The 27,907-nt window shown below is 43.6% G+C and overlaps 1 protein-coding gene across 3 annotated transcripts in view; it reads left to right on the forward strand.

Moving 5' to 3' along the window:
- spegb (striated muscle enriched protein kinase b) overlaps positions 1–27,099 on the forward strand; it is a 125,450-nt gene extending 98,351 nt beyond the window's left edge. For all 3 annotated transcript variants that reach the window (XM_029710821.1, XM_029710823.1, XM_029710824.1), the window contains 17 exons: positions 1,302–1,474; positions 1,562–1,588; positions 1,895–2,047; positions 2,285–2,327; positions 2,491–2,559; positions 2,645–5,420; positions 5,808–5,960; positions 14,250–14,366; positions 15,932–16,099; positions 16,456–16,578; positions 17,837–18,001; positions 18,258–19,083; positions 20,911–21,150; positions 21,515–21,738; positions 22,218–22,293; positions 22,669–22,818; positions 23,222–27,099. In XM_029710821.1, coding sequence (XP_029566681.1) covers positions 1,302–1,474; positions 1,562–1,588; positions 1,895–2,047; positions 2,285–2,327; positions 2,491–2,559; positions 2,645–5,420; positions 5,808–5,960; positions 14,250–14,366; positions 15,932–16,099; positions 16,456–16,578; positions 17,837–18,001; positions 18,258–19,083; positions 20,911–21,150; positions 21,515–21,738; positions 22,218–22,293; positions 22,669–22,818; positions 23,222–23,465 — 5,727 coding nt within the window. In that variant the 3' untranslated portion in view covers positions 23,466–27,099. The remainder of the gene's footprint in view (positions 1–1,301; positions 1,475–1,561; positions 1,589–1,894; positions 2,048–2,284; positions 2,328–2,490; positions 2,560–2,644; positions 5,421–5,807; positions 5,961–14,249; positions 14,367–15,931; positions 16,100–16,455; positions 16,579–17,836; positions 18,002–18,257; positions 19,084–20,910; positions 21,151–21,514; positions 21,739–22,217; positions 22,294–22,668; positions 22,819–23,221) is intronic.
- Positions 27,100–27,907: the final 808 nt, after the last annotated feature.

The following is a 27,907-nucleotide window of genomic DNA, read 5'->3' on the forward strand; positions in this document are numbered from 1 at the left end:
CAGAAATCAGTGAAGTAGATATCAGAGCACAAGTCAGAATTGGGGCTAGCAACAGTAGATGGGCCAGGGTGTACTGTACATGCACATTTCCAGATATCATCAACAGTAATACAATCAAGGCACGGCATAGGACAGGAAGAGCTCTGCAGTGCTGATTTATGACATCTGAATGTGCATCAGATGGCAACAAGATCATATTGTACAGCAATTTCATCAGGTAACATGAATACAAAGCCGGCGAGGGGTGGTTAGAATAGGATGGGAGGCCAACAGTCCGTGTAACCAATAGAGAGTCCCGAGTGTGGGAACGGTTGGGTAAAGAAAGTTCGTAGTCAACAAAGCATGCAGGAGTCAGGAGGCGAATAGAAAAATGCACAAGAAAAAAAGATATATAACGACTTGGGGCCAGCCATTGTAAGTTCAGAGTTACTCGCCCCAACAGTGCATGTGTGCTGGAGGCGAGCGAAAGCTCGGGAGAGAGGGGGGAGTGTAGTGGGGGTACCTGTACCAGACAGCGGGAGGCGGGCTAGGGCAGATGGTGAACAGATCGCCAGGTGGAGTCCAAGCAGCAGTGCAGCAGGCAACAGGAGTAGGTGTCACACCCACTTGGGAGGAGCATGGAAGAGACGGTAAGTGGGTCTAAATAGGCTTCTGGCATTTGCTAGTCTTAATTCAGTGTGTTTGTCTTTAACTGCCATTTACCAAAGTCCGACACTTCCCACAAGCCAACTTTTTCTCTGCTTCAGAAGCATCCGCATTCACCAAATTAGGTGTGGTTATCCTTAGATATATTCAACCGACTTGCCCAGAGGAAGTTGTTGATATGGTGTACATTTTTTATTTTAGATATTTAATTTGGAAAAATGCACCAAAAATGTCTTTATTATTTTACAGATACTGTAGAAATATTACAAAAATATGTATCCTGGAGTGTCTTAAAGAAATAAAAATTAAACTATTTAGTCTGACTTCATCCAGTGGCCAGAAAAATGTATTTGCGTGGTATATCACAAAATGCGTGTATTTTAACATTTTTCTAAAAAAATTGTAGAAGTTGATTGCGATATAACAAAATATCCCTATTAGGGTGTTCGGCCTGGCCTTAAAGATATCTCACAAGATATTCTGGTTGGTACTGTGTTTTTGTTTATTGCAAGTGTGCATTTAGACAATATCAATGCATACATTTGGTCAAAAACAATGTTTTGACTATGAACACTGGTCTTTATTCTGAACTCTTTTGACTATGAACACTGGTCTTTATTCTGAACTCTGACCTTATCTTTGGGTTTCCTCCCTAGCCTGATAACATACTCATGGCAGACCCCCATGGTGATCAGATCCGCATCTGTGATTTCGGCAATGCCATGGAGCTCACACCCGACGAGGCTCAATACTGCAAATACGGCACACCAGAATTTGTTGCTCCAGAAATTGTCAACCAAACTCCTGTATCCAAGGCAACTGACATCTGGTAAAAATGCTGGAGGCCATGAAAGTGTTTAAAACTTGATTCCTATCACAAATGGATCCTCTCTAATTCTCTTCTTTCTCTTCCCAGGCCGATTGGAGTCATCACATATCTGTGGTAGGTACACATTGAATCTGTCTTAAATATAGTGTCTATGCAGTGATTACAAAACCAATCGTTGATTCATAAGATGAATAATCACAATTTAAGCATGGAATTATTATGCACATGCATGCTACAAGCCAAATGGATAAATAAACACCACATAAGTACCTATTCATTCCTATTTTAATTACTATTAGAGACCCTATCAAAAAGGCCATATTTGCCCCCTCATGGACCAGTAATAATATTGGAACATGGCTCTAGAATCAGTGAACAATTAGTGAGAAAGAGAAGTTAACAGGTGTTTCTGCATTTCAGCTTGACTGGAGTATCTCCGTTTGCTGGAGAAAATGACCGCAGCTCCGTGCTCAATATCAGGAACTACAATGTGGCTTTTGAGGAGAGTATGTTCGCTGACCTGTGCCGTGAAGCCAAGGGATTCATCATCAAACTGCTGGTGGCAGACAGACTGTAAGTGAAACCTATAGGTTTTAACATGTTCAGTCCAAAACTTGAGATGTCCATGTGCTACTCAGAATGTCATGTAAATCATGCATTTGATTTAATTGTCAATGTTCCAGACAATTTTAGTTACGGATGTCAAGATAGGATTCGTCTTTAGGATGTTTCCTCTGTTCTTATACATGTGTGGGCTTCTTAAGACAAACTAGAAATCTAATGTGAAATGGTATCATGTCATCCCTTTAGTAGGCCTGATACACAGGAGTGTCTCCGTCATCCATGGTTCAAGGTGAGGCATGTGAACTTTGACTATGGACTCATGTGTGACGTATAACTTTAGGGCTCTGTTCTAACTTGAGATCCCCCGTCATATAATTTGGTAAGATATTGAGCAATTTCAAAATTACGGAGTAATATATGCTAATCTATTCTGTTTTAATTTTTTCATAAAGACCCTTACCAAGGGGAAGTCCATAAGCACAGAGGCCCTCAAGAAGTTTGTATCTCGCCGAAAGTGGCAGGTAAGGGATCTGTCAGAGTTTTTTAAGTTATTATTATTATACAATTCTGATTCAGTCTAATTTTTGTTTATGTCCATCTTTTCAGCGGTCCCTTATCAGCTACAAATCCAAAATGGTAATGAGGTCCATCCCTGAGTTGCTGAACGACTCATCCAGCCACATCTCCATCGCTGTTCCCCGACACCTCAAAGAGGGCTCACCCCCACCATCATCGTCCTCTGACTCCGACGAAGATATTGACGAGCTGCCCTTCATTCCAATGCCACTCACCATGGAGTTCTCCGGATCAAGAAGGTCTCTGAATGAGATCCCGGACGATCAGGAAGGCACATGCAGGCCAAATGGCCCCATTGACAGACCAGGATCAGCAGTCGCTCATGGCCAACAGAAGATGGTGAGTGAAACCACGGGGAGAGAGAAAGACGCAGGAGATTCCGCAGGTAGAGGCCACGCCAGGAAAAGGTCAACGCTAGAAAATGACAAGGGGTCTTCGGATGAGGAGGCTCCTGCAGAGTTGGTGCAAGTATCTGAGAAGGCAAGAAGACCCTTGTGCAGAGGCTTGAGCTTGGAGTCAGATAAGCCAGAGGGAGGAACCAGAAGGGGGCCGCTGCGTAGAGGGGGCTCTGCCGACAGCGCGCTGCTACTCCACCTAGTACCAGAAGAGGGCGCAGAAGAGGAAACTCTGGAAAGGGGCCGGCGAGTCCTCAAAAAGACAGTATCCATGGAGCTGCCTAGGAGGAGCACAAGCCCAGGGCCTCTGAGTCAGGAGGACTATGCTCTCAAACTGGAGCTGATGCGGCAGAGGCTACTTCGAGGCGGCTCTGTAGACAAGAAGATGAGCGGCCTGCGAGGACCCCTGCTGGAGACTCTGGGCATGGACGATGGAAAGCAGCGGTTGTCACTGGAACGCTACTCGCACGCCCCCCGCTTAGGGGTTCCCCCGTTAACCAGGTCAGCTTCCAGCGACCAGCCGGGAGAAGACGAGCTCAAACCCAAACTGCTTCGCAAGAGCGCCTCCTTCAGTCAAGGAGATGATGCAGAGCCCATTCCTCTGCACAGACGGTCCGGGGAGCCACTGGAGATCCCGCAGATAGAGGAGCGAAGACTCAAGGAGGCCATATCCATGTCTGCTCTCACTGATCCATTCAAGAATGACTCCCGCCCTGTGACTCCCAGGGAACCTTCCCCTAAACTTCCCTTACCAAGCCCAGAGCCAGGGGAACAGGAGACAACAACCAAGATGGAGGACAAAGAGATTAAGACTGTGGAGTCCATTGGCAAAAAAATTGATGGTGTGACCACAGACAGTAATGCAGATCAGAGATCGAACACAGGTGGCTTCTCAGAGAAGAACATGAGCATGTCAGAAGAAGCAATGATTGAACCAGAGTACGTGGATCTGAGGGAGCCTATCCCTACTTGGAGGGAGCCTAGCCTTCATGTGAGGGTTCTTAAATTAGAGGAACCAATGGAGGAAGAGAAAGAAGAGATTGAGGAAAAAGAGACTGTTCCTGTACATGAACCGAAAGCTAGAGAAGTTAAAGAAAAACACAAAGAAGTACAAAAAGAAGTCAAAGAAGTAGAAGTAGAAGAAGAAGTGAAGGCACCAGTAAAATCTTCTGAGATGGTCATTACTACAAGCTCCATAAGGGTCACGCCAGCAGCAGCATTTTCAAGGGCACCAGATAATGTTGTGACTCCCTTTCCACCTACGTACGTGGCTCCATCTCCACCTGCCCTTACTGTGCTCCCAGACGGTAGGACCTCTGCGTATGCTAGCATAATGCAAACCATCATGGTCCCCTCGCTTCAGCCCCTAGTTAGCCCCCCATTAGCAGACTCCACCCCTGTAGTTGTTCCAGTCCTTGCACAAGCCACATTTCCAGCATCAACATTAATACCCACATCTACAACTGTCCCTGACCCATCAAAGCCAGTAACTCTGCTATCTACACCAGGGGAACACCCTGCTGTCTTTTCAAGGGTGGCATCCCCTGAGCCCAAGGAAATGAGTCCACCCAAGGGTTCCCCGTGCTCCACGCCCCAACATGAGCTCTCGCCAGGGGGACTAAACCTCCAGGACATTGCCTCGGAGGAAATATTCAAGGCACGGTTCAAAAAGCGTGACTCTTCCGTCATTCGAGGCCTAAAGCTTCTCAACTGGTCAAAGCCTGAGGAGAAACAAGTAGCCTCTTTGGACTCTGCCGAGTCAGGCGAAGATGTATACCGTCCTGGGCCCGTTGGAGCGCCACTTGAGTTTGTCCCCAGGAGACTAGAGGAGAAATCCAAGTCGGTGCAGGATCTCCGCGAGGCCCAGAAGGACCAAGGTTTTATGAGAAGGCTCTCCATGCGCCTCAAGAGGACTCCGTCAGCCGAACGCAAGGTAGAAAAGCCAAATGAGGAAGAACCGGTGGCTCCCAGGCGTCGGCTTTCCTGGGCTCTCCCCGGCCGAAGAGGATCCCATTCCCAGGAGAGAAAGGAGGTGGAGATGATGAGGATGGATGGGGGAATTGAAGCCGAGGTGGAACAGGAGGTCAAGGAGCCAAAGAAGCCCAACGAGTCGCCAGTCATGGCCATGCGCAGGAAGATTGAGTCGACGGTGTCCGGAATATCCATGAGGATCCGCAGTGCCTCGGAGGAGAGGAGGGTAGCGGCGGAGGAGAGGGAAGCCAACAAACCAGAGAGCAAGAAGACACCCCTGTTCTCTATTCTGCGCAGGTCGACTTCAGAGGGACGTAGCCTGAAGAATATGGCTGGACCCAGTGTCCCTCAGAACCAGCTGGTTTCTCAGTCGGGCACCGGAGCCTCCTCAGATTCCCTGGAGTCCATGTCCAGCGTCAAGTTGGAGACAGCATCAAAGGGTACGAGACTTCTACCAACATATAAATAACGTTTCTTTAGAATGAACATGTTCCCCCTACAGCTGAAAAGGTCATATATGTTTCATTTTAAGATGATTACTGAGCAGAATTAGACAAAACCAAACTTTACCAATTAAAGGGTGTATTATCACTAGTACAGAGACAATGTCACTATTCTGGAGTGGTACTAAGAATGTAATAAGAATTTTTTTACAATTATGCAAACCCTCCCACCCCCTTCCCCAACCAAACCTTTGTTCTTGCATACTGAGATACAAGAAAAAGTAAATCTTAGTAAACACGCTTCCCTGTGTGTGCTATCATCCCTTTTTTTCTTTGTTACTATTTCTGTTGATTTAACTTTGTTATGTTTGTTCCCTCTGGCAGGGGCAGAGGGTGAACGTAGGTCCCGATGGGACCGTTGGGGCCTAACCAGAGGCAGCAAGAAAGACAAGACGGTCTCGCAGCCTGATATCCCCACGGCTATTGCCAGAGAAAATGGCTCCCTACGCTCTCGCTCGTACTCCAGACTGGCATCTGGTAATACTTAAAGTCCCTCATTTCTTAAAGAGATTGTTCATCCAAATTTCCAGACCTGGTAATCTCAATTACATTTCAAAATAAGTATTCAGATATATTTTATTTGAAATGAAAAGTAGTTGAATATTTAAAAAGTAGTTGAATATAAGTAGTAAAAATACACTTGGAAACTGTTTGAAAATACTCAAATACACTTCCATGTATTTGAAAATATATTGTATTTGAAATAGGTTTTTGAAAATACTTTCTAATACAATTTGCTAGACTATTTGGTTTAAAAAAATAACCATTCAAATACTCAAAAGTTTTGGGCTGTGTATTTGAAAAGCATTTAAAATACCAGATACTCAAACACACATGTATTTGAACCCAGGTCGGCAAATTACAACATTTCATATTTGCTTCCTTACCCTAAAAGCACTCAGTGGACAAGGAGAAACCGCAATCCATCATCATGTATCAAATTACCGGAGGGTTATGGGAATATTCAATCAATGTTCCACCAAACAATTTATTTTCAGTCTCTTTTCTATTTTTAAATTAAATATACCTTCCGGTAACCCACCTCACTCAATGTGACACGGATCCGCATTTTTTTTTGACCTTATGGGCAGAACCTCCATCAGAACTAGCCATCAGAAGCTAACCAGCTAATTAGCTACTACCTATTTAGTCATTGTTAGCCACTGCACAGGCACCAACCGTTTTTAGCCTGGATAATATCTACCAGTCTCGGACTGTTTTTCTCCACTACAACGCTGGATTCCTGCCGTAAACCCTGGACCATTACTCCTGATCATCACAGCTAGCTAGCTGCCACCGAGTGACCCAGCCTCGAAGCTAGCCCTGAGCCAGGTCCACATCCTGGCCTACTCTGTGATCACCCGGCTACCCAGCCATTGCCTCCCGGACACGGCTAGAATCCACTACTCCACCGGATACTTGCTGTAAGCTCTGGACCTTTACAGCAGATCATCGCTGCTAGCTAGCTGCTACCGAGTGGCTATAGTGGCAAAAGCCCCTGCCCCGAAGCTAGCACCAGTTAGCCGCAAGCCAGGCACATCTCCCGGGTAGAAAACAAAATTACTACAACTACAATACCTCTTTCGCCTTCTGGCCCGGACCCTTCGTCGACACGGCGCCCCGCCGTACCACCACGACTGGTCCGCAAACGTAATTCCATCCGCTGTGCCCTCAACCAGCCATTGCCGGACGTCGGAGCTGACGCTTCTACTTACCCTGGCCTGCTAACTTTAAACGCTGTGTCTCCCGCATGCTAGCGTAGTAACGACTACCCCGTGGCTTCCCTGTTCCATCGATTGTTGTTCACTGGACCCTATGATCACTTGGCTACATAGCTGATGCCTGCTGGACGGTTCATTTATCACGGTGCTCCATTTTGATTAATTTATTTGTTTATCTGTTGGCCCTAGCCCTGAACTCAGGCCCTGTGTGTAGTTAACCAACCCACTCAGCCCATTCATCACCATTTTACCTGTTGTTGTTGTTGTCTTAGCTGATTAGCTGTTGTTGTCTTACCCGTTGCTGTCTTAGATAGCTCTCCCAATCAACACCTGTTATTGCTTTATGCCTCGTTTTATGTCTCTCTCAAATGTCAATATGCCTTGTATACTGTTGTTTAGGATAGTTATCATTGTTTTAGTTTACAGTGGAGCCCCTAGTCCCGCTCTACATGCCTCAGATTCATCCTTTGTCCCACCCTCCACACATGCGGTGACCTCACCCAGTATAACCAGTACGTCCAGAGATGCAACCTCTATCATCACTCAGTGCCTGGGCTTACCTCCACTGTACCGGAACCCAACCATAACCCTGTCTGCACATTATGCCCTGAATCTATTCTACCACGCCCAGAAATCTGCTCCTTTTTTTCTCTGTCCCCAATGCACTAGACGACCAGTTTTGATAGCCTTTAGCCGTACCCTCATCCTACTCCTCCTCTGTTACTCAGGTGATGTGGGGGTTAACCCAGGCCCTGCGTGTCCCCAGGCACTCTCATTTGTTGACTTCTGTAATCGAAAAGGCCTTGGTTTCATGCATGTTAACATAAGAAGCCTCCTCGCTAATTTTGTTTTACTCACTGCTTTAGCAGACTCCGCCAACCCAGATGTCCTTGCCGTGTCTGAATACTGGCTTATGAAGGCCACCAACAATTCTGAGATCTCCATACCCAACTACAACATTTTCAATCAAGATAGAACTGCCAAAAGGGGAGGAGTTGCAATCTACTGCAGAGATAGCTTGCAAAGTTCTGTCATACTTTCCAGGTCTATGCCCAAGCAGATCGAGCTTCTAATTAAAAAAATTAATCTCTCCAGAAATAAGTCTCTCACTGTTGCCGCCTGTTATAGACCCCCCTCAGCTCCCAGCTGTGCCCTGGACACCATATGTGAATTGATTGCCCCTCACCTCATCTATCAGAGTTCGTTCTGTTAGGTGACCTAAACTGGGATATGCTTAACACCCCGGCCGTCCTACAATCTAAGCTAGATGCCCTCAATCTCACACAAATCATTAAGGAACCCACCAGGTACAACCCTAAACTCATAAACATGGGCACCCTCATAGATATTATCCTGACCAACTTGCCCTCCAAATACACCTCTGCTGTTTTCAACCAGGATCTCAGCGATCACTGCCTCATTGCCTGCATCCGCTATGGGCCCGCGGTCAAACGACCACCCCTCATCACTGTTAAACGCTCCCTAAAACACTTCTGCGAGCAAGCCTTTCTAATCGACCTGGCCCGGGTATCCTGGAAGGATATTGACCTCATCCCGTCAGTCAAGGATGCCTGGTCGTTCTTTAAAAGTAATTTCCTCATCATCTTAAATAAGCATGCCCCTTTCAAAACAATTTGAACTAAGAACAGATATATAGCCCTTGGTTCACTCCAGACCTGACTGGAGTGAACACAAAAACATCCTATGGCGGACTGCAATAGCATCAGATAGTCCCCGCGATATGCAACTGTTCAGGGAAGTCAGGAACCAATACACGCAGTCAGTCAGGAAAGCAAGGTTAGCTTTTTCAAACAGAAATTTGCATCCAGTAGCTCTAACTCCAAAATGTTTCGGGACACTGTAAAGTCCATGGAGAACAAGAGCTCCTCCTCCCAGCTGCCCACTGCACTGAGGCTAGGTAACACGGTCACCACCGATAAATCCATGATAATCGAAAATTTCAAGAAGCATTTCTCTACGGCTGGCCATGCTTTCCTTCTGGCTACCCCAACCACGGCCAACAGCACCACCCCCCCTGCCGCTACTTGCCCAAGCCTCCCCAGCTTCTCCTTCACCCAAATCCAGACAGCAGATGTTCTGAAAGAGCTGCAAATCAGCTGGGCTAGACAATCTGGACCCTCTCTTTCTAAAATTATCCGCCGCCGTTGTTGCAACCCCAATTACCAGTCTGTTCAACCTCTCTTTCGTATTGTCCGAGATCCTTAAAGATTGGAAAGCTGTCTTCAAAGGGGTTGACACTCTAGACCCAAACTGTTATAGACCTATATCCATCCTGCCCTGCCTCTCTAAAGTCTTCGAAAGCCAAGTTAATAAACAGATCACTGACCATTTCGAATACCACCGTACCTTCTCCGATGTGCAATCCAATCCATCAATAGAAATGTCAAACACACAAACTGAGTGTGGGGATGGTGGAAGAACATCACAGGGTCATATTTAAATGCACCTCAGCCACGCTCAAGGTCCTAAACGATATCATAACCGCCATCGATAAAAGACAGTAATGTGCAGCCGTCTTCATTGACCTGGTCAAGGCTTTTGACTCTGTCAATCACCACATTCTTATCGGCAGACTCAACAGCCTTGGATTCTCAATTGACTGCCTCGCCTGGTTCACCAACTACTTTGCAGACAGAGTTCAGTGTGTCAAATCGGAGGACCTGTTGTCCGGACCTCTGGCAGTCTCAATGGGGGTACCACAGGGTTCAATTCTCGGGCCGACTCTTTTCTCTGTATATGTCAATGATGTCGCTCTTGCTGCGGGTGATTCCCTGATCCACCTCTACGCAGACAACACCATTCTGTGTACATCTGGCCCTTCTTTGGACACAGTGTTAACTAACCTACAAAAGAGCTTTAATGCCATACAACACTCCTTCCGTGGCCTCCAACTGCTCTTAAACGCTAGTAAAACCAAATGCATGCTTTTCAAACATTCGCTGCCCGCCCACCCGACTAGCATCACTACCCTGGACAATTCTGACCTAGAATATGTGGACAACTACAAATACCTACAGTGGGGGAAAAAGTATTTGATCCCCTGCTGATTTTGTACGTTTGCCCACTGACAAAGAAATGATCAGTCTATAATTTTATTGGTAGGTTTATTTCAACAGTGAGAGACAGAATAACAACAAAAACATCCAGAAGAACACATGTCAAAAATGTTAAATTGATTTACATTTTAATGAGGGAAATAAGTATTTGACCCCCTCTCAATCAGAAAGATTTCTGGCTCCCAGGTGTCTTTTATACAGGTAATGAGCTGAGATTAGGAGCACACTCTTAAAGGGAGTGCTCCTAATCTCAGTTTGTTACCTGTATAAAAGACACCTGTACACAGAAGCAATCAATCAATCAGATTCCAAACTCTCCACCATGGCCAAGACCAAAGAGCTCTCCAAGGATGTCAGGGACAAGATTGTAGACCTACACAAGGCTGGAATGGGCTACAAGACCATCGCCAAGCAGCTTGGTGAGAAGGTGACAACATTTGGTGCGATTATTCGCAAATGGAAGAAACAAAAGAACTGTCAATATCCCTCAGCCTGGGGCACCATGCAAGATCTCACCTTGTGGAGTTGCAATGATCATGACAACGGTGAGGAATCAGCCCAGAACTACACAGGAGGATCTTGTCAATGATCTCAAGGCAGCTGGGACCATAGTCACCAAGAAAACAATTGGTAACACACTACGCCATGAAGGACTGAAACATTATGCTTTGGGGGTGTTTTTCTGCTAAGGGGACAGGACAACTTCACCGCATCATTTGACGGGGCCATATACCGTCAAATCTTGGGTGAGAACCTCCTTCCCTCAGCCAGGGCATTGAAAATGGGTCGTGGATGGGTATTCCAGCATGAAAATGACCCAAAACACACGGCCAAGGCAACAAAGGAGTGGCTCAAGAAGAAGCACATTAAGGTCCTGGAGTGGCCTAGCCAGTCTACAGACCTTAATCCCATAGAAAATCTGTGGAGGGAGCTGAAGGTTCGAGTTGCCAAACGTCAGCCTCAACCTTAATGACTTGGAGAAGATCTGCAAAAGGAGTGGGACAAAATCCCTCCTGAGATGTGTGCAAACCTGGTGGCCAACTACAAGAAACGTCTGACCTCTGTGATTGCCAACAAGGGTTTTGCCACCAAGTACTAAGTCATGTTTTGCAGAGGGGTCAAATACTTATTTCCCTCATTAAAATGCAAATCATTTTATAACATTTTTGATATGCGTTTTTCTGGATTTTTGTTGTTGTTATTCTGTCTCTCACTGTTCAAATAAACCTACCATTAAAATTATAGACTGATCATTTCTTCGTAAGTGGGCAAACGCACAAAATCAGCAGGGGATCAAATACTTTTTTCCCCCACTGTAAATTGTAATTACTTCGCTACTATGGCCTATTTATTGCCTACCTCCTCACGCCATTTGCACACACTGTATATAGACTTTCTTTATTTTCTATTGTGTTATTGACTGTACGCTTGTGTATTCCATGTGTAACTCTGTGTTGTTGTTTGTGTCACACTGCTTTGCTTTATCTTGGCCAGGTCACAGTTGTAAATGAGAACTTGTTCTCAACTAGCTTACCTGGTTTTAAATAAAGGTGAAAAAAAACATACACAGAACATGGTTGCCATCGTCACAGAAAACAATATATTAATGTTCTAGGCAATAGACAGTTGCAAGACCTGTCATGTGTCCAGTTTTCTGAGGGTTCTATAACATTAATATCTTATGTTCTGAGAACATGGCAACCATATTCTGTATATGTTTGGTAGGACGTTAATGGAATATTCTCCTAACCTTCCGAGAACTGGACACATGAATGTTCTTGCAACGATCCCATTAAACATATGTAGAACATTCATATTTTAAGTTCTGAGAACATGGATAAGCACGTTCTGGGTAAGTTATATTTGACATTAGGAGAATGTGTCTCATGGAAAAATTCCTTGCACATCAATTTAACATTCCAATAAAAATGTTATTTAAATACCTGCGACTCCTAAGGGAACATTCTTTAAAGTTGTAGGAATGTTTGTTGTTAGCTAGGAAGTTACTTTCCTCATTTGTGCAGTATTACATATGCTCAATAAAGAAGCAACAACACTGAACTTGTCCACTTGTCACTGTAGTTAGCTAGCTAGGTTAGCATAAGCTCACATGCTTAGTTGTTGCAGTATTATCCAGCTATTTAGTTAACTTTTAAGCCTTTCTACGACTCAATTTCGGAGGCGTGAAGAATAGTTGCTACAATGCCTCATTAGCTAATGTTATTTCAGTTACAGTTAGATAAACAAGCTAGCTATTGAGGTGCATTTGTTCAAAATTGTAGATACAGTGCATTCGGAAAGTATTCAGACCCCTTGACTTTAAAAAAGAAAACAATACTTTACAGCATGTTTAAAATGGATTAAATAAAAAAAATACTCATCAATCTACATACAATAGCCCATAATGACAAAGCAAAGAGATTTTTGCAAAAAACAATAAAAAAAAAGAAATACCTTATTTACATAAGTATTCAGAACCTTTGCAATGAGACTCGAAATTGAGCTCAGGTGCATCCCGTTTCCACTTATCATCCTTGAGATGTTTGTACAACTTCATTGGAGTCCACCTGTTGTAAATTCAATAGATTGGACATGATTTGGAAACACACACACCTGTCTACATAGGGTCCCACAGTTGACAGTGCATGTCAGAGGAAAAACCAAGCCATGAGGTCGAAGGAACTGTCCGTAGAGCTCCGAGACTAGACTGTCGAGGCACAGATCTGGGGAAGGGTATCAAGAAATTTCAGCAGCGTTGAAGGTCCCCACATACACAGTGGCCTCCGTCATTCTTAAATGCGAGAACTTTGGAACCACCAAGACTCTTCCTAGAGCTGGCCGCCTGGCCAATCTGAGCAGCAGGGGAGAAGGCCCTTGGTCAGGGAGGTGTCCAAGAAACCGATGGTCACTCTGACAGAGCTCCAGAGTCCCTCTGCGGAGATAGGAGAACCTTCCAGAAGGAAAAGCATCTCTGCAGCATTCCACCAATCAGGCCTTTGTGGTAGAGTGGCCAGACGGAATCCACTCCTCAGTAAAGGCACATGACAGCACGAGTGGAATTTGCCAGAAATCACCTAAAGGGCTCTCAGACCTTGAGAAACAAGATTCTCTGGTCTGATGAAACCAAGGTTAAACTCTTTGGCCTGAATGCCAAGTTTCACATCTGGAGGAAACCTGGCACCATCCCTACGGTGAAGCATGTTGGTGGCAGCATCATGCTGCTTGGATTTTTTTCAGCAGCACGGACTGGGAGACTAGTCAGAATCGAGGGAAAGATGAACAGAGCAAAGTACAGAGTTCCTGGATGAAAATCTACGCCAGAACATTAGGGACCTCAGACTGGGGCGAAGGTTCACCTTTCAACAGGACAACGACTCTAAGCACACGTCCAAGACAATGCAGGAGTGGCTTCGGGACAAGTCTCTGAATGTCCTTGTGTACCGAGCCAGAGCCCAGACTTAAACCTGATCGAACATCTCTGGAGACCTGAAAATAGCTGTGCAGCAACGCTCCCCATCCAACCTGACAGAGCTTGAGAGGACCTGCACAGAAGAATGGAAAAAACTCCCCAAATACTGGTGTGCCAAGCTTGTAGTGTCATACTCAAGAAGACTCAATGCTGTAACCGCTGCCAAAGGTGCTTCAACAAAGTACTGAGTATATGGTCTGAATACTTATGTAAACGTTATGTTTTTCTATTTTTAATTCAAATGCAAACATGTCTAAAAACCTATTTTTCCTTTGTCATTATGGATCATTGTGTGTTGATTGATGAGAAAAAGGGGTCTGAATACTTTCCGGATGCACTGTAGCTTGCCAGTGTAAACAACATGTTGATACTCAGTTGTTGAAAGAGTCTAATTAGCAAACAGTGAAAAACATATCAAGCGAAATAGATTTTTTTGTGGTCCATAGAAATGCCAATTTTTTTACTTCTTAATCCCATTCCCAATTTGTCTCTCCTCCAGACTTCCCTCCCGTGTTCCACATCAAGTTGAGGGACCATGTCCTGCTGGAGGGAGATCCCATCACCCTTAGCTGCCTCCCTGCTGGCAGCCCCCACCCACACATCTCCTGGATGAAAGGTAAGAACTTAGTAATAGAGCAGAATGTAATATCAACCCCTATAATATCTAAAGAAAGCATTCAGACCCCTTGACTTTTTACACATTTTGTTAAATTAGAGCCTTCTTCTTTTTTTCAATTCCCCACTAATCAATCTACACACAATACCCCATAATGACAAAGCAAAAACAGTTTATTTTTTATTTTTATAAAAAACTGAAATAGTACATTTAAATAAGTATTCAGACCCTTTACTTGGTACTTTGTTGAAGCACCTTTGTCAGCGATTACAGCCTTGAGTCTTCTTGGGTATGACGCTACAAGCTTGGCACACCAGTATTTGGGGAGTTTCTCCCATTCTTCTCTGCAGATCCTCTCAAGCTCTGTCAGGTTGGATGGGGAGCATTACTGCACAGCTATTTTCAGGTCTCTCCAGAGATGTTCAATCAGGTTTAAGTCCGGGCTCTGGCTGGGCCACTCAAGGACATTCAGAGACTTGTCACAAAGCCACTCCTGCATTGCCTTAGCTGAGTTCTTAGGGTCGTTGTCCTGTTGGAAGGTAAGCCTTTGCCCCAGTCTGAGGTCCTGAGTGCTCTGGAGAAGGCTTTCATCAAGGATCTCTCTGTACGTTGCTCCGTTCATCTTTGCCTCGATCCTGACTAGTCTCCCAGTCCATGCCTCTAAAGACGTTCCCACAAGATGATTCTGCCACCACCATGCTTCACCATAGGGATGGTGCCAGGTTTCCTCCAGACCTGACACTTGGCATTCAGGCCAAAGAGTTCAGTCTTGGTTTCATCCGACCAGAGACATTTGTTTCTCATGGTCTGAGAGTCCTGAGGTGCCTTTCAACAAACTCCTAGTACACTGTCATGTGCCTTTTACTGAGGAGTAGCTTCCATCTGGCCACTCTACCATAAAGGCCTGTTTGGTGGATTGCTGCAGAGATGGTTGTCCTTCTGGAAGGTTCTCCCATCTCCACAGAGGAACTCTGGAGCTCTGCCAGAGTGACCATCGGGTTCTTGGTCACCTCCCTGACTAAGGCTCTTCTCCCCCAGTTGCTCATTTTGGCCGAGTGGCTAGCTCTAGGTGGAGTCTTGGTGGTTCCAAACTTCTTCCATTGAAAAATTATGGAGGCCACTGTGTTCGTGGGGAACTTCAATGCTGCAAAAATGTTTTGGTACCCTTCCCCAGATCTGTGCCTCAATGCAATCCTGTCTCGGAGCTCCTCTGACATGCATTGTCAACTGTGGGACCTTATATAGACAGGTATGTGCCTTTCCAAATAATGTCCAATCAATTAAATTTACCACAGGTGGACTCCAATCAAGTTGTAGAAATATCTCAAGGATGATCAATGGAAACAGGATTTACCTGAGCTCAATTTCAAGTCTCATAGCAAAGGGTCTGACTACTTATGTGAATAAGGTATTTCTGTTTTTATTTATTTGATCAATTTTAGAATAAGTAACGTAACAAAATGTGGAAAAAGTTATAGGGTCTGAATACTTTCTGAATGCATTGTAAATGCATCATATTGCATTATAACTGTTGGCTTTAAGTGTACCTTTTTCTCCCATTTCAGATAAGAAGCCTCTGCAGATTGATGCCAGAATGAACATGATCTCCTGTCCGGATGGCAGGCAGCTGCTGATGATCATGACAACCACCAAGAAGGATGCAGGGCTGTACGAGTGTGTGGCTACCAACCCTCTGGCTTCGGTCTCCAGCTCCTGTACTCTCTCCCTTGCTCGTAAGAGTCCCATACCTCAGAGAGAGAAAGAGTGGGAAATAGAGCGAGACAGAGAATTTTAGTTTTTTGTTGGTGTTCTAAATTACAGTATTTCCTGCTCTATTATTTAGGTTTGGATAGACCCCTTGGCCAACTCAGTTGTTCGAACTAACCTATTCTAGCGCAAATTCCTTTCTAATTCTGTCACGTCAGAAAATGATACCAAATGAATTACCATCAACTTGATATTGATCTATTTTTAGACAAACTCTCTTGCAACTGAAAATCTTTTTTATTTAGGCCTAATCATTTGAAACACTTTTAGTGGTTTTGAATGAACAAGACAAAGTTGTACCTATACCTCTCTGCCCTTCTAGGGCTGCCCAATCGTCCTGGGACTCCTGAGGTTCCCCAGCGCTATAAGAACACTGCCCTGGTCCTCTGGAGGCCTTCAGACACTATGGCCCCCTGCACCTACTCTCTGGAGAGAAAAGCAGAGGGTGAGTCATGGTGTCACATACACTCACACATACAACTTCATGCGTATCATTTCAAAGTCTGAACGTAAAGCCATACTGTCCAAATGAAGTTGTATCATACGCCAAATGTCCACAGTCCAACACATTATTGCCATGGTGCAGTCATTAGCAATATTGCAGTGTTGTTCAATCACTGATAGAAATACATTTACGTTTAAAATTGTAATCATTTTATCAAGGCACAATGCGAGACCTAAATGCAGACACAGGAGGCAGATGGTTGGAGTCTTACAATGTTTATTAATCCAAAAGGAGTAGGCAAGAGAATGGTCGTGGACAGGCAAAATGGTCAAAACCAGATCAGAGTCCAGGAGGTACAGAGTGGCAGACAGGCTCGTAGTTAAGGCAGGCAGAAAAGTCAGGCAGGCGGGTACAAAGTCCAGAAACAGGTAAGGGTCAAACCCGGGAGGACTAGAAAAGGAGAATGCAAAAAGCAGGAGAACGGGAAAAACGCTGGTTGACTTGGAAACATACAAGACGAACTGGCACAGAGAGACAGGAAACACAGGGATAAATACACTGGGGAAAAGAAGCCACACCTGGAGGGGGTGGAGACAATCACAAGGACAGGTGAAACAGATCAGGCCGTGACACATTTAGTAGACGCTCTTATCCAGAGCGACTTACAATTAGTTTAATCATCTTAAGATAGCTAGGTGGGACCACATATCACAGGCATAGAAGGGGGGGGGGTCAAGTGCAAGTGCTGGTAATTTTTTTTACATTTTGTATTTTAGGTGAGGAGGCGGATTGTTTAAGATACTGTTTGAAGAGGTAGGGTTTCAGATGTTTTCAGAAGACGGGCAGAGACTCTGTCCTAGTTTCAGGGGGAAGCTGGTTCCACCATTGGGGTGCCAGGACAGAGAAGAGCTTGGACTGGGCTGAGAGGGAGGGAGGGCCAAGAGACTTGAGATGGCTGAACAAAGTGTTTGGGTTGGGTTGTAGGGTTTGAGCATAGCCTGAAGGTAGGGAGGGGAAGTTCCTCTTGCTGTTCCAAAGGTAAGCAACATGGTCTTGTCGTGGAAGCGAGCTTCGACTGGAAGCCAGTGGAGTGTGCGGAGGAGCGGGGTGACATGAGAGACAGTTTTATTATGCCAATGATTCATTCAAAATAACTGCCTTCCGTGACCTTATTCTCTGACAATGATTGAAATGTGGCTTTCTAAATTAAATATAAACATGAACACGTAGATGTATGTCTATGGTCTTTCTTCCCCAGGTGAGAGTAACTGGCTCATCGTGGCCACTGGAGTGGCTGACTGTTACTACAATGTGGTAGACTTGCCAGGAAGGGGCACCTTCAGGTTTAGAGTGGCGTGTGTGAACAAGGCAGGCCAAGGACCCTACAGTAACCTCTCAGAGTTAGTGTGCCTGGACGCCTCAGGTATGTGCTACTTTCTACTATGAAGACCAAATGGTAATACAGTATGTCATTATTATCATACATTTATTTTCCATTTGGTTTAAATGTTTGCACACATGTATGATGTACTTTAGGCACCTGGAGATTGACAAACTCCTGTAAACTCCAATACTTTATCCATCAAATATGAATGTTTCCTAGCAAAGTCGTTTCCATAGAAATCTATGAGAGGGCTCACTCTCGTAATACTAAAAACTGTATTATTCTGAATCAACAGCACCAACAAAATCCAGTGGATCAGTCGTTGTGAAGACAGTCCACGCAGCACCGGTTGTCAAAACATCAGCAATTACCGTCCCCTCCATGAAGCCTGTGCCTAGTAAAGTGCCGACCCCAGCCCCATCTTTCTCCCCATCCACACAGACCCCATCCCCCTCTGCTGCTGCTCCCGCTCCTGCTGTACCAGCGGCCAAGTCTATTGCTTCTATCCCCGCTTTTAAACCTGTTGATTCCAAACCCTCAGTCCCTCAGACCCTAACCAGCGCTGCCTCCGCCCCCATTGTTATTAATGTGGCCCCATCCCATCGGGCCATCCCTGAGATCCAAATCCCGTCTCCAGTTCAGTCGGCTCCCGCCCAGGCCAAAGCCAAGACCACCATCAATATCAACGTCACGAAAACGGCACAGACTCAACTGGGAACCGTAACCAAGCTCGCTCCTTCTGTCGTTCTCCCCAAACCCCAGAGTCCCATCAATATCGTCTCTCCCATGACTAAGACCCCGCCCCCACCCGTGGCCCCTCGCACAGCCATTGGCAAACCCATTTCGTCTGTGCCCATGTATGCGCCAATACCGACTACCACAGCGCACGTCATCCCACCATCCCCCTCCACCCCCATCTCACCTCCGGTGGTGCTGGTATCCAGCATGAGTCCTGTAGGGGATGGTGGGGTTACACCCACACGTATGACCCCGTCTGGGCGGATGACCCCCTCCGGCACCCTGTCAGGACGCAAGACGCCCTTGGGGGGACGCCCTGGTGAGAGTTCCCTGCGCCAGGGAGTGCCCCAGAAACCATATACCTTCATGGATGAGAAGGCCAGGTAAAGAACGTAAAAAGTAATGTCCACAATGCTCCCACAGTGATATGCTCAGGGATATTTTAGACAAAGCATTTCCCTCAAGACTGTCTATCCATAACTGTGTTCTTACACTGAACAAAAATATAAATGCAACATGCAACAATTTAAAAGATTTTACTGAGTTACTGTTCATATAAGGAAGTCAATAAATGTAAATAAATTCATTAGGCCGTGATCTATGGATTTCACATGACTGGGAATACAGATATGCCTCTGTTGGTCACAGATACAATACATGACCAAAAGTATGTGGACACCTGCCCGTCGAACATCTCATTACAAAATCACGGGCATTAATATGGAATTGGTCCCCCCTTTGCTGCTATAACAGCTTCCACTCTTCTGGGAAGGCTTTCCACTAGATGTTGGAACATTGCTGCAGGGACTTGCTTCCGTTCAGCCACAAGAGCATTATTTAGGTCGGGCACTGATGTTGGGCGATTAGGCGTGGCTCACAGCCGGCGTTCCAATTCATCCCAACGTTATTCGATGAGGTTGTGGTCAGGGCTCTGTGCAGGTCTGTCAAATTCTTCCACACCAATATCGACAAACCATTTCTGTATAGACCTTGCTTTGTGCAAGGGGGCATTGTCATGCTGAAACGGGAAAGGGCCTTCCCCAAACTGTTGCCCAATGTTGGAAGCACAGAATCGTCTAGAATGTCATTGTATGCTGTAGCGTTAAGATTTCCCTTCAATGGAACTAAGGGGCCTAGCTCGAACCATGAAAAACAGCCCCAGACCATTATTCCTCCTCAACCAAACTTTACAGTTGACACTATGCATTCGGGCAGGTAGTGTTCTCCTCATCCACCAAACCCAGATTCATCTGTCGGACTGCCAGATGGTGAAGCGTGATTCCTCATGCCAAAGAATGCATTTCCACTGCTCCAGATTCCAATGGCAGCAAGCTTTACACCACTCCAACTGATGCTTGGCATTGCGCATGCATCGTGATCTTAGGCTCGTGTAAGGCTGCCCGGCCACCGAAACCCATTTCCTTAATCTCCCGACGAACCGTTCTTGTGCTGACATTTCTTTTAGTTTGACAGTTTGTGCAGAAATTCTTCAGTTGTGCCATCCCACAGTTTCATCAGCTGTCTGGGTGGCTGGTCTCAGACGATCCCACAGGTGAAGGAGCCGAATGTGGACGTCCTGGGCTGGCATGGTTACGCGTGGTCTGTGGTTGTGAGGCCGGTTTGGGGTACTGCCAAATTCTTTAAAAAGACGTTTGAGCCGGCTTATGGTAGAGAAATTAACATTGCATTCTCTGGCAAGAACTCTGGTGGACATTCCTGCAGTCAGCATGCCAATTCCATGCTCCCTCAAAACTTTAGATATCTGTGGCATTGTGTGACAAAACTACACATTTTAGAGTGGCCTTTTATTGTCCCCAGCACAATACATTTTTGCACAAAATCTGAAGAAAAAAAAAGTTTTCTGGGATTATTTTATTTCATGAAACATGGGACCAACACTTTACATGTTGCGTTTATATTTTTGGTCAGTATATTATTATTATTATTATTATTATTATTATTATTATTATTATTATTATTATTATTATTATGAAAACTATTATTTATTATATTATGCATTTCCCTGGAAATCTACCTCTAATTCAGTTAGAATGACTTTTGAGTCTGTTGTAATGTTGATACATTTAGAGAGACATCATACAGTCTATTATAAGCATTATTACACAAAATTTTTATGGTTTGTATACAGTCATACTTGATGGCTTTTTTTGAAGTGTCAACTCAAGGTTGTCTCTTTGTTTGTCTTAAAGGGGCCGCTTTGGCGTGATCCGAGAGTGTAGAGAGAACGCCACAGGCAACCTGTTCATGGCTAAGATTGTGCCCTACGAGGCAGACAATAAACAGACAGTGCTGCAGGAGTATGACATCCTGAAGTCCCTCCACCACGACAAGATCATGGCTCTGCACGAGGCTTACGTCACGCCCCGCTACCTGGTGCTCATCTCGGAGTGCTGCAGTGGAAAAGAGCTCCTCTACAGCCTCATCGACAGGTCAGACAGCACAAATTCTTACGTGTACCAACTAATGGAAATAACTAGCTTATTTCTGTTATATGGTTTTGTATGTAATGATTACTTTTGCTCTGTATAGTATCCCTGGGCCAGGGTTGGGGTCAATTCCATTTGATTTCTTTGTTGAAAAGCTATTTATCTTCAAGGACCACTTTGGAAATGAGTGTTTCTATTAATGCTTTAAAGGGCTATAGTCTGAGGATGCAATGCAAATCTTGTGGTATTCTTTTTTTTTACCCAAATAAATTCAATTCAAGTCAAATCAGAAGAAATTGGAATTTCAGTTTACTTTCTCAATTGATGGAATTGACCTCAACACTTTCATACTTCGTTGTCCCCCTAGATTCCGCTACTCAGAGGATGACGTGGTGGGCTACATCGTTCAGATCCTGCAGGGTTTGGACTACCTGCACAACCGCCGCATCCTGCACTTAGACATCAAGCCGGAGAACATCATCATCACCTACATGAACGTAGTGAAGATCATTGACTTTGGCAGTGCCCAGACCTTTAACCCACTCTTCCTCAAGCAGTTCAGCCCACCTGTCGGAACTCTGGAGTATATGTGTAAGTCATGAGAATGATCTAAATCGGTGTGTCTCAACCCAATCCTAAGGGTTGAAACTTAGGAGGTGAAAATGTAACATACCTGACTCAACTTATCAATCAAATATGTATAATAGGGAATTCTTGTGTATAATAATATTTATTAAGGTGATAGTTTTTAAACATGGGCAATCTGAACAGGTAATTTCAAGCATATCAAATGAGTTCTGTGCAGAAAATGCTCTGTAGCCAATCGGTCTGTCTCTGTGGCACAATATAGACACAGACGGTAAGGGATGGCTCATAATACCATGTACAGATGCACCGACTGAGCGGTGAACAGATTGTGATAGATGAATCTTTGATCAATTAATCACATGTTAATACCAGGTACAGTATGTGAACACCTAGTTGTGCCCCTTTATGTTTCCTGAATGCCTCAAAGTTCTCACACTAACCTTTCCCTAACCTGTTCCCTTTTTCCTAACCTTTCCCTAAAGCTCCTGAGATGTTGAAAGGGGATGTGGTGGGCCCTCCGGCTGACATTTGGAGTGTAGGCGTGTTGACCTTCATCATGTGAGTATGACCAAGGCTTTGGGCCAATGCCATTTGAACTCATTTGAAACTTAAGCCAATCCCAGTTCATTCAAGTACCATTCATGAGTTGCAATTTGTCTCTATACAGTTCTGTAATTAAATATTTTTTTTTTATTTAAATGAATGAATCCATTTTTGCTTAATTTGGAAATGACAACAGTGCAGCCATCTACACAGTGTATCAGATGGGCACCTGCTTTACATGAATAAAATCAAACTTTAACGTTCATTTAAATGTCTCAACACACAAATTGTTACACATTAATCTTTGACTGTGTTAATTTGTTTATTTTAAGTGCTCTGTCCCTTATGTTAATTTCAAACCTATTTAAAACCCATTTCAAATGTTTTCAGGCTAAGCGGCAGGTCGCCCTTCATGGATTATGATCCACAGGAGGCTGAAGCCAGAATCCTGGCAGCCAAGTTTGACGTGGGCAAACTCTACCAGAATGTGTCTCAAAGTGCCTCTCTGTTTTTGAAGAAGATCCTGTGTAGCTACCCTTGGTAAGTACAGCTGATAATTAATACCAATTAAGTGCTCTTTTCTTTAGATTAATTGGTCCATTAATTATATTTACTGTCTGCACTGACATCAGCAGTTAGTCCTTATTTTCTTTGTCATAGCAATAAAGTAGGGGCACAACTAAATTAAATCAACGCAATGGCCTGTCTCACTCCACAACGTTACAAACATTGGCTGTTGTTAACTTGATCTGTACACATATTTTGCAGTGGTTGATAATGCAGGATTGAGGAATAAGGCTTCCAATGGATGCCATAGCTTGTAATGAATGAATTATATAAAAAATGTTGTGTGTTGTATCACATTTATATGACCAATCCCTTATGTGATAGTTTGTGATTTTGAGTTAGGGCTGCTTGACCCTGGTTGTAACCTCTGTTTCAGGGCCCGTCCTTCCATCAAGGACTGCTACAACAACTCATGGCTCCAGGATGCCTACCTGATGCGTCTGCGGCGGCAGACCCTCACCTTCACCACCACGCGCCTCAAGGAATACCTGGACGAACAGCAGAGCCAGCGGGTGGGGGTGGCCACCAAGCACAAGGTCCTGCTCCGGTCATACCAGAGCTCGCCCCAGTCACCCACCAGCCCTATACCCCCCTTGCCCATGACACCGGTCACACAGTGAGCACGGCTTCATATGTCAAATGCATGAAGGCAGGATCTGTTGCCTGAGATGAAGTACGCAATCTAAATGAGGCAGGTCTTAGGACCGAGCTCTGATAAACCCCCTTGGCTCCCTAACTTGGTGAGATGAGATGTGACTTGACCTTTTCAGCCAAATGGACATAAAATCACAAAATCCAGCACTGGTTCTGAATATTGAGGACCTAACCTCTCTGCCTCCACCAGAGAGTCCCTATACTAAGCCTACAGGAAGCCACACATTTTTTGTCTTGCAATGAGACAATCCCACAATGGTTCTTTGTGTATTTTGTAGGGTGATACATGTTTCTCAAGGACTAGATGCCAGCTCAAAGTTCTAAACCTCTGCTCTGTTTTATGTTAACAATCTCACAATGTTTTCATCTGATCCTCTTGTAACCATGTGCATCAACCATATATCTTCTCTAAACATCTAGTGCATGTGTGATTTTATCTTTCCCTAGGATAATGACATTTGTGGAGATTGTCTCTTCTAAGCAATTTCTTATGAACAAAGCGACACTACTGATAACATCTTTACTGATAACATGATTTTGGGTGCTACGGTATGCACACCATAGTGCTCAGTTGAATTTTATATCTCTGATTATCAGAATGTTGTTGAAAACATGATGGAGTAAATGCATTGAGAAATAATTCTTAGCTAAACGGTTGAGACAAGATCAGCAAGAGCTACCAGAACAGTGAACAACCAATCAATGCAACCCAAATCAAGGAATAGGACCACATCTGCCTGAAAATATTCTTAAAGGCATTCTGATTTGGCCCGTTGAGTCTTAGTAATATATAATGACAATGTCAATGGCTACATTTTCTTATTGTTCCCATAATTTATGGTCTTGCAGAGGATTGGTGTATACCAAGTCTATGTATACAAAGGCTGCCTTGACCTCCAGTACCTTAGATTCACAGTAGCTGAGGGTGTCTTGAGTCACAGGGTATAATGTGGAAGGGTCATGCTGTATCTTACAAGTGCCCTTACTAGAGTTCAGATTGAACATTTTGACAAATTACATTTGTAAAATATGAATGAGTAGAGGGAGTGGTGAGTGGCTTCATCTACAGTTAAACAGGACCTCTTTGACTGTAAGAATGTAAATTAGTACACAGATAATGCAAGTTCCCACTTTTAAATTAGGATGATGCATGGAGAAAGAATCTTTGTTATGAGGTTATTGCCATATTTTAAAAATAAATATGTGTAGGTGCATGTCAGTCACATCCACGCAGATGAAGAAAGTGTGAACGTTTCATAAACATTTGAGAATTTAGTTATTTGATTATCTGTTTGATATCTTCATCATCCAACATCGAAACAGTATAACAAAAGAGATGTAATAGTATAGATATGATATATATTTATTGTGGTATAGTCATGAAGTGATGCGGCAAATGAGTGTCATGAAGTTGATTTTACTTTACATTGTATTACAGTTTTTAAATCAGCAGTTTGTTAATAATTAAGTATTTCAGCAGGATTCTTGTAGTTGAATACCATTGTAAAGTATGATATTAGTTTGATGGCTGCCCTGTGTGTCATATCATACAGTTTTGTATACAATTGTGATATGTTCAATTTCTTGGATGACAGGAGTACTTGGGGTAAATCTACAAAATGGATTAAGAATATATTTCAATGGATTGTGAAGACAGTATTAACATTTAAAAAGAGAGTGAATATTGATGTATGAAGACAAAGAAGGAATGTGCAAGACACCTCCAGTACGTTAAGAAGTAAAGTAATTGCAAATTATTTTGGAATGGAACTGTTTGCAAGGCTGGTAATGATAAAGTTAATAGTTTTGTACCAAAGTAAGATTCCTTGAACTATTGCAGTGTCCCATGTAATGCACATTGAAACAGAAGTGTTTGCTTTGTATGTTGAGAATCAATATTAGCTTTAATTAAATATTTAATTCGGGGGGGGGATTATGATACTGGATGGCTTTGTGTGTGTGTGTGTGTGTGTGTGTGATTGTTTATTTATTCATTGATAGAGCAATTCAGCTTGGGCCTAGATTAAATCAGATCAACCATTAAGAGGTGAGAGCCGACACCCTAGCTGATGTTTTGGCAGTGTCGGAGGTGAAACTGCATTGGAGCTGTCAAATCATTGTCTCGAAAACACACCCATGAGAAAGTGTATGCTATATAAGTGATAATGCCCGAGAAGCCGGTATTTGGAGGATATATTGACACAGGTGTCATTAGGCCCAAGACAAGGTCGAGGGCTGGCAAACCGGGCCAATATATCCTCCAAACACCGGCTTTGAGTGCATTATCACTTTTATACAACAGGTTACCAACACACTCAAATAATGATTCAGATTTTTCATTAAAAACCTAATTTCGATGAATGTATTCATACTATTTCATCCTTCCACAAGATATAGTCCCGACACAAATCTAGGGTTGCTATCCAAGCCGGCTGGTCGTTCGTTCTATCGGTTCGGTTGCCAGAGACGTGACCCAGTCGTTCTGTGTTTTTGTTCTGTATCTACAGACGCAACCCAGTTGTTCGTTCTAAATATTCCATTGCCATCCTGGCTGGCAACGTTCTTATCCCTTGCTTGATAGCTAGCCAACTACGGCTAACTTACAGTCACGTCAAAAAGTGCAGCCAGAATAACAGCAAAGTAGCTTCATTTGCATTTGTTTAAGTTGTTTTCTAGTGACAGTTATTTGGATACATCCATAACAGTGAGCTAATGAGGCACGATTTTGCCTGACATAGAAAATATGCTCTCTCGTCAGGACACTGTTGTTCAGAGGAGCTAGTCAACAACAGCTAACGAAATCACTTCAAACTGAAGTTGGAAAGACTGAAAACTAGCTGCACTTCGTTTCGTTCGACCTTTTTACAATTTACATTTCTTTGTGTATATCCATAAAAATGTTCCCAGCTGATTCATGATTGTGACTGGCTGAGAAACGCTGCCTGCATCGTCCCGACACGTTCATTACTATGGGACAGCTGAAGATCGAATTTGAATATTGAAACTAAATGTTAGTCTAAAAGAAATGTAAGATAATGTCTAGATGCTATTTATAGTGGAGATCAAGTTTAATTGCTTGGCTGGGCTGATGAGACAGTGGATTGCACAGTCAGATCAAAAAGAGTAAATAGGCATTTTAATGTCATAAATTTAGCCGCTGGTAACTTGTGGAATAGGCACAGGCTGGAATGCAGTTTTAATGGATCAGCATTCAGGATTAGACCCACCCGTTGTATAAATGGAAATAATGACCCTCAAATTGAAAAACGTTAAATTAAATAATGAGGATTTCTATCAGCCTAATCGAGGTGTAGATTACATCTCACATTCCAGTGTTAGAACTTGTAAACAAGGCTGCATGGGATTTCTCGTAATGCAACTCCGTGCAGCCAATGGCAATGTCCGCTTGAGGTATAATGCTAGGAGCCGCTTGTGGATTTGACAGCTCTAACGCAGTTCCACCTCTGACACCGCCAAAACAACCGCTATGATTGAATAGAGCCCTTGATGCGGCTCTTAACCTTCTTTGTTCTGTGGAATCTCTCTGAATCTGGCATGGAATAGTTACAAATAATAATAAAGAACATGCATCTTAAACCCATTGGTTTCAGTTTGTGTTATTTCAATTGAGCTTTGAGTTGTGTCTTTGTTGATCACATTTAAAAAGCACTGTTAAGCCAGACAAAATTAAACGTGCCTATTCACGTAATGAATTTGAGTTTGGGGGGCTAAAATTATTAAATATTAAAGCTTTAAACCTCACTAAAAGCTTCACTCACACATAAATTATACTTAAACCCAAAATGGTTCTCCAGTAGATTATTAAGAAAGTCTCATCCTTTGTTCAAAAATGGCCTTATTGACTTTATAGAGATCACAACTTCTCATTTCAGACTAATTGAAAAATACATTTTGTATAAAGTATCACCCTTTCTTAAACAAGCCTTACAAAGCTGGTTACAATTTCATTTTTATCTTCCAGAAAATATTGCAAAAATATTATAACAAATATTATGGTTAAACTCAAAAATACGGATTAGTAAAAAAACATTCTTTATGGATTTATTTTATTGTATTATATTTATGAATGATATCATGAATAGAAACAATGGAGTTATGTCACATATGCAGCTATCAAAAATATATGGTAATGTCTGCTCAATCCATAACCAACTGATTGAAGCATTACCACAAAAATTGAGGAGGCAAGTGGAAGAGAGAAAAGGTAGGGAACTTGTTTGTCTGCCATGTATTACTGATACAAATTGGCTGAAAGTATTTGGCATAAATAGAAAAATATACCAGTTTCATTTGAGGACAAAAATGTTGATAGCCGCACCGTACAGGTTGCAAAATAAATGGGAAGAGATTTTCGATGTACCGATTCCATGGCACATATTTATGATAC

Source organism: Salmo trutta, chromosome 24 (assembly GCF_901001165.1).
Source record: "Salmo trutta chromosome 24, fSalTru1.1, whole genome shotgun sequence".
In the NCBI taxonomy this organism is placed as follows: domain Eukaryota; kingdom Metazoa; phylum Chordata; class Actinopteri; order Salmoniformes; family Salmonidae; genus Salmo; species Salmo trutta.